The sequence below is a fragment of the Lutjanus erythropterus genome, chromosome 21, assembly GCF_056507025.1.
Source record: "Lutjanus erythropterus isolate fLutEry1 chromosome 21, fLutEry1.hap2, whole genome shotgun sequence".
In the NCBI taxonomy this organism is placed as follows: domain Eukaryota; kingdom Metazoa; phylum Chordata; class Actinopteri; order Lutjaniformes; family Lutjanidae; genus Lutjanus; species Lutjanus erythropterus.
Window position 1 is genome coordinate 32,064,167 of NC_139337.1, and position 10,145 is coordinate 32,074,311.

The 10,145-nt window shown below is 43.5% G+C and overlaps 1 protein-coding gene across 2 annotated transcripts in view; it reads left to right on the forward strand.

Annotated features, from left to right (window-relative positions):
- The window catches only part of LOC146307913 (melanoma receptor tyrosine-protein kinase-like), a 31,298-nt gene extending 23,247 nt beyond the window's left edge, over positions 1–8,051 (forward strand). The window contains exons 12-27 of one of the 2 annotated variants that reach the window (XM_084747305.1): positions 297–496; positions 578–710; positions 1,236–1,326; positions 1,556–1,713; positions 1,825–1,857; positions 2,048–2,192; positions 2,291–2,413; positions 3,296–3,394; positions 3,860–4,045; positions 4,852–5,007; positions 5,119–5,194; positions 5,684–5,830; positions 6,248–6,345; positions 6,627–6,770; positions 6,978–7,071; positions 7,191–8,051. In XM_084747305.1, the coding sequence (XP_084603431.1) occupies positions 297–496; positions 578–710; positions 1,236–1,326; positions 1,556–1,713; positions 1,825–1,857; positions 2,048–2,192; positions 2,291–2,413; positions 3,296–3,394; positions 3,860–4,045; positions 4,852–5,007; positions 5,119–5,194; positions 5,684–5,830; positions 6,248–6,345; positions 6,627–6,770; positions 6,978–7,071; positions 7,191–7,546 (2,239 nt within the window). In that variant the 3' untranslated portion in view covers positions 7,547–8,051. The other variant, XM_084747306.1, reaches the window with a different exon arrangement.
- Positions 8,052–10,145: the final 2,094 nt, after the last annotated feature.

The following is a 10,145-nucleotide window of genomic DNA, read 5'->3' on the forward strand; positions in this document are numbered from 1 at the left end:
TAATCTGAGGTCATTCTCAGATTACTAATGAATAAACAATAATAATAACAAACATTTTACAGTGGAAATATGACATCTTGAGACTTGCGTCCCACATCCACCACGAGAATTCTAGACAATTCAACATTTAAAAGATTAAAACTGACATATCTACCATGGATGAAGTGATAAGATGCAGCAGTCTCTACTATTTAGTCAAAAGCCAGTCAGCGGTATTTAATGTATTTTGCAGGTACAGAAAATGAAAGGTTATACTGCCCCCTACAGGCCTTTCACTTTGAATCTTTCCCCTCCAGTCATCACAGTTTGGCAGTGGTGCGGGCGAAGCACCTCCGCTCGCTGGGTCTGCACTCTCTGAAGGAGGTGAGCGCCGGGCGGGTGGTGCTGAGGGACAACTCTCAGCTCTGCTTCACCGGGCCCGTCCAGTGGTCCCGTCTCTTCAGATCCAGTGACCAGATCTTCACCATGCGCAGCAACGCTCCCTCCGATGTCTGCGGTGAGTTTCTGGTCGTGTGTCGGGATCATCGCTGCTGGGTGAAGAATGACTTAAGAAAATCTTCTTGTCTCCTTCACACAGAACAACAGAATCAAACCTGTGACTCAGAGTGTACAGATGAGGGCTGCTGGGGTCCAGGTGCCACCATGTGTGTGTCATGTCGGCATTTCAACCGCAGGGGGCGCTGTGTGTCGCTCTGTAACCTGCTGCAGGGGTGAGACAGAACCTGAGATCTTATTTCGCTCACTTGTAAAAATGTTCTCGTCAAAGTTTTGTTGATGTTTAGTTTTTAAAGCTGCACAAAGTGTCTCAGTGAGAAAAAGCTGGTCGAAAAATTTGTAAAAGTTGGAAGGAATTGAGAAATTTCATGAATAATCTTGCAGATTATATACTTTATTCTACACTTTTTAAAGTTAAGCTGTGGCTCAGGAAGTAGACTGGTCATCCTAACTAATCAGAGGGTTTGATTCGCAGCTGCCCCCAGTTTTCTCCCCTGGTGCTGCTCATGTCTGCTCACTGCTCCTTTGGACAGGTTAAGATGCAGAGATCAACTTTCTCCATACATACTGATGCATTTGATGGTCTGGCTGAAAGTCAGTTTATTCGACTGTCACATTTAAAAATCCTTGCAAGTTATCTTCACTAGCTGTTTACATAAATCCTTGATCTCTGATTTGTTATGTCCTCTGTGGGCTTCCGTCTTGACTACTGGTGGTTCTCTTCGTGTGTTTTTCTGCAGCGAGCCCAGAGAGGTGGAGGTGAACAGCAGCTGTGTGGAGTGTCACCCAGAGTGTCTGCTGAAGACCGGGATCCCGACCTGCCACGGACCGGTCAGTCCAGCTGCGGAGACAGACAGTTGATTGTTGACGTTCAATACTGATGTTTTGAGAAGGAGACTCAACAATCAACTGTCTTACCGACTTTTGATCGACCAAAGTCTCCAGTCACAAGGCTGCATTAAAAATTCACAGATCTTAACTTTAAGAACTGATCAAATTTTGTATTAATTATTTTAAATACATCTTACCGCCCTCGTCCGTCCTCCGTCTCCACCCGCAGGGTCCAGACCAGTGCTCCCAGTGTGCCCATTTTAAAGACGGCCCCCACTGCGTACTGCGCTGCCCCAACGGTGTGCAGGGAGAGGGAGGTACGCAGATCTGGAAATACCCCAACAGGACAGGACAGTGTCAGCCCTGCCACCAGAACTGCACGCAGGGGTGAGACGCTTGTTGCTGATTGGTTCATTCGGAGCTGACTGACGTCTCCGATGTTAAATAAATGAAGAAAAGTGACTCATACTTGGACATTTTGTGTCTCTGCGTCTGCAGGTGTTCAGGTCCTGGACTGTCTGGATGCGCCGGGTAAAACTACAACTTTAGCTTTTACTCATCAAAATTCCTGGAGTTTTCCAAGAGCATATCACATTTAAATTAAACCTGTTTTTATTCTACGACAGCATGATACTTTCACTTTGAGCCTTTGAGAAATTTTACTTTGTGTTCTTGATGATAATTTGAAACACAAACGTCCTGCATCTGTTCGTCCTCACAGTGCTGCCACCCACTCCTCGCTGGCGGCAGGCGTGGTTGGTGGGCTCTTGATTACCGTCATTGTGTCACTGGTCATCTTTGTGTTGCTGCGGCGACGGCGAATCCGGAGGAAGAGGACCCTGCGCCGCCTGCTGCAGGAGAGAGAGGTGGGCGAGGACTGCACATGAACACACAATCACAACCCTGCATGCACCTGATGTTATTGGAGGATTCAGATAAAGTCTTTGAAATGTGTCTGCTGCAGCTGGTGGAGCCGCTGACTCCGAGCGGCGAAGCTCCTAACCAGGCGCTGCTGAGGATCCTGAAGGAGACGGAGTTTAAGAAAATCAGGGTGCTCGGCTCCGGAGCCTTCGGCACTGTCTTCAAGGTAGGAATGTCTGTCAGACTTTGGTCCAAACTTAAAGACTCCATGTCCATGTGGAGTTTTTCACGTGTTAGAAAACATCAGGAGTGAAATGAGCAGTAAACACCATGTCAAAAAAAAAATTGATTCAGTCAGACTGAGTATATGATGTCATAAACCTAAGGAACCAATCCTGTTAATCAAAGTGATGCAGCTATACATATCATTAATGATGATGCCCCGCCCACAGGAGAAGCTGGATGTAGCTAGTTACTGTGATTAGCTAGCAGAGCAGAAGAGAAACCAGCTGCAGCTACTTAGCAGAAGGGTTGGGTGGGACTGTCTTCATATTTATTAATCATTGAATAATAAATGAAGGCAAAGCGTTGAGCTATATGTAAACTATTTTAACAGGGTAAAATTATTTTACTACTGAAATAGTAGTGACCGCTATAACATCGTCTCTGGCCACCATGCTGCTTTGTGTTGCTCAATAATTCTGCTTTCTGCTGAATTTGAGACATTGAATGTGACAAAAAAAAGTCGAACAAACAAAATAATTTAACAAATTTACCTGCATTTAAAAAACCTGCATATACATGCTAATTCAGGTGCAAAGATGTTATAACTGACTTTGATGATCCTTTGACTTTTCATCTAGTGATATTTCATTTATCCAACACGTTGATTTACGTCCAGAACACCTGCAGAACTGATGACATCCACGTCAGCCTCAGCTGCTCTGTCATAATTTAGCACGCTAAAACTAAGATGCTCATCATGGTAAACAGTATACGTGTTAAACATCAGCATGTTAGCATCGTGAGCATAATGTTAGCATTTACGACATGTTCCTAAAGTTCATCGTCCTGTTATTGATGCACTGAATGTGGTGAATGTTATCAGGGTCTGTGGATCCCTGAAGGAGAGAACGTGAGGATCCCAGTGGCAATCAAAGTTCTCCGAGAGGCCACATCACCTAAAGCCAACAAAGAAATCCTGGACGTAAGACTCCTCCTCTTCTTCTTCTTCTTCTTCTTCTTCTTCTCGTTCTTCTTGTTGTTTATGTTCTTCCTCCCACAGAGTGAGGACATTACTGATTCTGTGTGTTGGAAATAATTATTTTGCATATACTGTATATTACCATACATTTTGAGTGTTTTTGTTCTCTTTGAATACAAAAATGTGTTTTCAATTGACTTAATTCTTTGCCTCTGTCTTTGGATATGAAAAGTTAGAGATAAAAGTAATCTGGGGGCCAAAATTACTCTACTATTTTTACTATTTTGTGAGCAAAATAAGTAGTTGAAGGGATTGAATCAGTAAATTAATGCATAATACAGTCAGAATTTCATAAATGTATTGAAAATGAACCCCGCCAGCCTCTGTACCCTCATGTTTTCCCAGTGATTGTGGATTTTGCGGCCTAATTTTCAACATTGACGTGTGTATTTGCGTGTGTGTGTGTAGGAGGCGTATGTGATGGCGAGCGTTGATCACCCTCATGTGTGTCGTCTGCTGGGAATCTGCCTGACGTCGTCGGTCCAGCTGGTGACTCAGCTGATGCAGTACGGCTGCTTGCTGGACTACGTCCGACACCACAGGGACCACATCGGGGCTCAGTGGCTGCTCAACTGGTGTGTCCAGATCGCCAAGGTGAGCACAGATAAAAAGAAAATGAGTTCAGTCTCAGAGTTTGATCGTAAATCATCGAGGTAGATCTTCATGAGCTCACGTCTCGGTTCACTCTCTGCCCGAGGCATCAGCTCCGTCTGCTGCTCACTTTAAGCCTGCTGAGGCCTATTATCCCGAACACGGCAGGAAACTGTGTGTGTGTCTGTTGAGACTGTTAATCTGTTCATCTGTTCAGTCTCTGTTTTAAATCTCGTTTGGATCTGAAAGTGCTGGGAAAATCACAAACAACAAGGTCATGAGCTCAGTCTGAAATCTTTCTGTTCTGCAGCGTTAAGCTGCGAGTTTACAGCGTCAGAACTGCTGGTCGGACGGTCGAACAGCTTCACAGGTGGAGGTGGAGAATAAAATGTTCTTCAACCTTGAAGACTGAACTCATTAAATTACAGGACATGTTCTGTAGTAGACATGGACATGAGCAGGACAAAGTCAAAAGAGAACAGAAGTACTTACCAAATTGACAACAACTTGACTTGACTTTCATTTTTTCTGTCCTCATATGGGTCCCAAATATGTTTCTTCAGTTTCACACAGAAGTCCAGTTTCACACCAAGCTGATAAAATACAACAGAGGAACTTTTTAATGTCTGCCTCTCAATCTTTGCAACATAAGACAATAATTGTTTCTATAACAGCTTTCTAAAGTTGTGAAATCTTCTACTGGACAGCTGGATCATATCTCACCTCCTCATCTGTAAATGAAATAAAAACCCCACAGGGCTGCTGGAGTCATAACATCCACTTTAACCTGTGTGTGTGTGTTTCTGCAGGGGATGAACTACCTGGAGGAGCGCCACCTGGTGCATCGAGATCTGGCGGCGAGGAATGTCCTGGTGAAAACTCCTAACCACGTCAAGATCACAGACTTCGGCCTGGCCAAGCTGTTGACAGCTGACGAGAAGGAGTACCACGCTGACGGAGGAAAGGTGTGTTTGTTATCCTGAATCTGACTCGTGCTACAGGGACCGTAGTTTCCCCATCCTTACAGAGGCGGTGACTTTCTCCACTTTATCTTTGTCCCTCTGTGTTCTCTGTAGGTTCCTATTAAATGGATGGCATTGGAGTCGATCCTCCAGTGGACCTACACACATCAGAGTGATGTCTGGAGCTACGGTGAGTCAACCTCTGGCTCTCCAGCCTCAGGTGTATTTTACTTTCTACACATCTCAGCGTCAAAATGAGGCCAACAGCAGCTGGAGCTGTCTTATTTTTATCATCTGGCCAGCTGGTCCACAGCTGCAATCAAAAAAAAAAAAAAAAAACAGCAGCTGATTTAAAACTTTGTAGACTCACAAGTCAGTCTCTGAACAGTTTACTTCACAGACTGAGGACAAACTCCCAGGTACTGTTGTTTAAAACAGCTGGAATCAAATGTAAGGGGCGTAGGTTTGATACCAGCCGTACCCACCACCATCCAAGAAACCACCGTCCATTTAGAAAACCCCAGACGATCAGTCGGTGGTGAGATCTTTGACTGTCTGGAATCACAAGACTAGAAAATAACACTAGCTGTGTGAAAACATCACTTTAGTTAAATTAATCAACCTGTCAGTAGTCTGTGACAGCCGTAGCTTTTTGGACTGAATGCTCTGTGGTCTGCAGGTGTGACGGTGTGGGAGCTGATGACATTCGGCTCCAAACCGTATGACGGCATCCCGGCCAGTGAGATCGCCTCGGTGCTGGAGAGAGGAGAGCGACTGCCCCAGCCCCCGATCTGCACCATCGACGTCTACATGATCATGGTCAAATGTAAGAGCCAAGAGTACGACACAACAAGACATAAGAGTCTGCAGTCATGCTGGCAGCTCGGACTGTTTGAGCTGGTGCTTTGAGATAAATGTTTCCTGATGTTAACCATCTTAGTTTAGCGTGTTAGCATGCTAGCATTTACTTAAGACAAAGCGCAGTTGAGGCTGATGGGACTGTTATTAGTTCTGCAGGTATCTGCTCATAAACCAACCAAAATGACCAGATGATGGCACTTCATGAAAAGTCAGAGGATCAACAAAGTTATGACAGTTCATCCCGAGGGGAACATGAAAGTGTGAACCGAGTGACATCATCATCCCACACCGTTAGCGTAACTCAGATGGACAGTGACAAACACCTGGAGTCCAGTTGAGGAAACGTTTAAATGCAGACGATTTCGTCTCTGTCTCTTTCCAGGTTGGATGATCGACCCGTCCAGTCGTCCCAGGTTCAGAGAGCTGATGGCAGAGTTCTCAAAAATGGCCAGTGATCCGTCCAGATACCTGGTCATACAGGTACAGGTTAAGAAACACTGTGGTTTACTACGGCTTGGGTCTTATTTTGGTAGTTTTGTCCATCATCAGTTTTAAGAAGTCTTAAGTCTTTAAGCAGTCCCTCCAGGATTTCGCAGGCTGATTTTGAGGATTGATTTCATTTTTGCCTTTCTAAAAATTGTGATGCATTGTGCAATGTTTTGCACAGTGAGTGATCTAAAGTGTCTTTAAACAAAAAACGCTCAGAGCTGCAAAAACTCCCATGATGATGATGATGTGGTCTGATCTGCCTCCTGTCTCAGGGCGACCTCCCCAGTCCCACAGACAGCAGGTTTTATTCTCGCCTGCTTAGCTCAGATGACATGGAGGACGTGGTGGACGCAGATGAATACCTGCTACCTTACAAAGGACTGGATAACCACAACGGTCGTCCCTGCAGTGCCACGGTACTCGATACAAACAGTTCAAACAAACCTGCAATAAGTGATTTTTTTTGGCCGCTCGTGTCAGTTTTCAATTTAAAATACATTTTTGCTGCAGAAGCTAAAGATGGAAAATTGAGTATAAAAGAAAAAAGAACAAAAAAGATGAAAGCATGAAAAGTACAGAGTGAATAAATATCCAGTTTCTCTGCTTCTCTTCCTTCGCTTCAGAACGGGCGTCCAGTCAGAGAGAACAGCATCGCTCTGCGTTACATAACTGATCCAACTCACAACTCGCTGGATAAAGAAGACTTCACCTGCCATGGTACACGACGTCTGGATCACTGACAACATCTTATTAAAGTTAAAACAATCAACAACCGAACTAGTGACTGACAGACTCTTGTTAAAATGATGAAAGTTAAATGGTTTTCTCTTTTTCAGAGTACATGAACCAGAGTTTGGGTGAAACCAGCCAGAGCAGCAGGCTGTCAGAGGTTTTGAATCCCAACTACGAGGACCTGAGCCTGGGTTGGGGCGCCACCTCGCTCCCCTCCCCGCAGGAGGATCGGAAGCCTTTTGCCCGCGTTTCTGAGGGACCCGAATACCTGAACACCGCCCAGAGCTCGCTCCCTCTGGCTGCCAGCGACAGCCTCGACAACCCGGACTACCAGGCCAGCTTCCTGCCACAGGCCACGCCCACCACCACTGATTTAACAGGGAATGGCCTGTTCCTCCCGGCGGCGGAGAACCTCGAGTACCTGGGTCTGGGTGCTGCGCTTCATGCCCCCGTCCGCTAGAGGGAAACAACATCCAGACACTTGAAAGTGAAACCGTGAGGTTCTGTGGAAACTTTTAGGCTGCTGACTGTATTTAATTTAGCTGTTTTTATTGTACATTTGTCCAGGAAATGCTGAGTGAGCAGCAGAATCTTCTGCTACACTGGAACACAAGAGACACGCTGAGTGAACCAAACTTTTTCCAGGGATTCAAACTCACAACTCAGACAACTGCTTGAACTTTTAAATGGCATTTTACTAGTTTGACGTCTCAAACAAGTGGAAATGTGATGAAAACCAAACAGCCAGAAGCTGCAAAGACTTTTCTCAGTACAGACACTGTAGCATGACGGATTACTGGACAAAATCTGAAAGGCACAAGAGCACATTAATCTCTGTTACTTTCACTTTGTCCTGCACCTCATCCTTCCCTCATCAACATTTGGTGAATTTGCACGTTGATACTCAAAATACATTTTTAAACTTTTGATAAAACACTGAAAATTCATGAAACTGTCACTTGCAGTCGTGGTTTTATATCGAGCAGAAACACGTTAGATTCACCAAAGAAACTGAAACGTTTTCTTGTAATTAGAATTCCAGAATTGTGAGAAAGGAAACCACAAAATTACAAAATCTGTATCTCGTCATGTCGTCTTGATCGTAAAGACGGCGCGGGGACGACATTAAGATGAGCAGCTCCAACAGCGGCGCCCCCTGCTGGTGGTGTGAAGGCTCTGCAGCTCAAATCTAAGTGCATTTACTTCAAGTCCCCTTATTTAGCACTTAAAAGAAATACATGAACATTTAATAAATAGTTATAACACACTATAATGCAACAATAAGTAGATATAAGGACATTATGAAGACATTTATTATTACAGCTGTTTCACTCATCCATACTTGTACAATGTACATTATAGTGTGTTATGAAGTGAATGTTTATGTGTAAATGCTAAATGTGAGAACTTAAAATATGTTTGGTTCTATGTTGTACATTAGATGGAGCACAAATTCTCAAAGACTCCTCGTCTCTTCAGGGGTCGTCTTGAAGCCGAGGAGTTTTTTTTTTTCTGTGGAAAGTTTCTCCTCAGTTTAGGTTCTGTTGTGTTTTATTTGGATCTGTGACGGCTGATGCACAGCAGCAGCTGGAGTTTGTGGTTTGTTGAGAAGAAGAAGGAGGCAGGTTTCCATCCAGTGACCACAGCTGGATGAAGCTTGTTTTTGTCAGACGGGTGCAAATATTAACATTTCTGTTCACGTGGTGAATGAATCATGTAACATCCTGTTTGAACCAGAAGTTTTCAGGCTGTTTCACCAGTTGATGTTCATCAGTCTCATCAAAACAAGTGAGGAAACAAGTTTGGAATCAGTAAAACTTTGTCATCATTTGACTTGAAACACCTTGAGTTAAGCTTTGATTTCTTCTTCGTTTTTTTTTTTTTTTTTTTTTACATGTGTACCAACATTGATGTATTTTTACTGAAGTGTAAAAAGTTTTGTATTCTCCCTTTACTTGATGAGAATGAGCCAAACTCTGATTTCCTGTTAGTGCACACTGACTCTGTTAACTATCACTGCTTGTTCCTGTTTGTCACTGCTGTTAGTAGAAAAGAACAGAAGCTGAGCGACTGGTTGATGATTATTCTTGTTAGAGATGCACTGATACTGATACCAGCATCACGTATCCGTCCCATACTGTCCTCATGTACTCTGATACCCGACACCCGATACCGCGTCGAAAAATAAAAGTCACGCTGTCCTCAACATCGTCCACTAATGACTGCAGGGACTTTGACGAGTGTCTGTTAAATTCCATGTAAAACTGGTATAAACCTGCAGGCTGCAGCCGGACGCTGTGCAATAAACCCCAGCAGGCTTCTGTGGCAGCACTTTAATATCTTTATCAAATAAAATTCACCACAAGACGACCTAAAAATAATAATCATCAACCATCATCAGTTCTCAGTTACACTGAGGAATCACATTGAATGTCTGTAAATGTTGTTTTGTAGCATTTTCGCTTTAATTGTTGTTCAATGTGAAACTAGTTGAAGCCACAGTTGGTTTGTTGTTTACAGGGTACTGCTGACGTGCTGACAAAGAAAAACATTAAAGTTGTCCTTTGTGTTTTGTCTGTCGATGGATGAAGCCGAGTATCTGTGTGATTGTGTGCCGATCAGTTCATCGAAGTTGAATTTTGAACATGGGAAACCTTTGGTTTGTTGTCTCAACACGCCGACTTTTAATATCCCAGATTTCATCTCCTAACATCCACTGCATTACATTATTCAACTTAAATACAACAGAACACAACTTAACCCTTCAGAACAAAAGATAAACTGTGGAGAACATGATGGAGGCCAGGGAACCCGAGAAAACATCAAAAAATAAAAGACACTGTGGTAAATATTAAACAGGACAGAGAAAGATTCATCTTAAACATTTCTTTAATTATAATTTCATCTTTGTGCACAGTCAGTAATCCAGAACATGTTTATAAACACTCAGGTTTGTAAACATGTTAGGAAATAGTGACAGATGAACAAACAAATAACAAACAACAACAGGAGAGAAACAGCAAATCTTCACATTTCAGAAACTCTAACCAATCAAACTA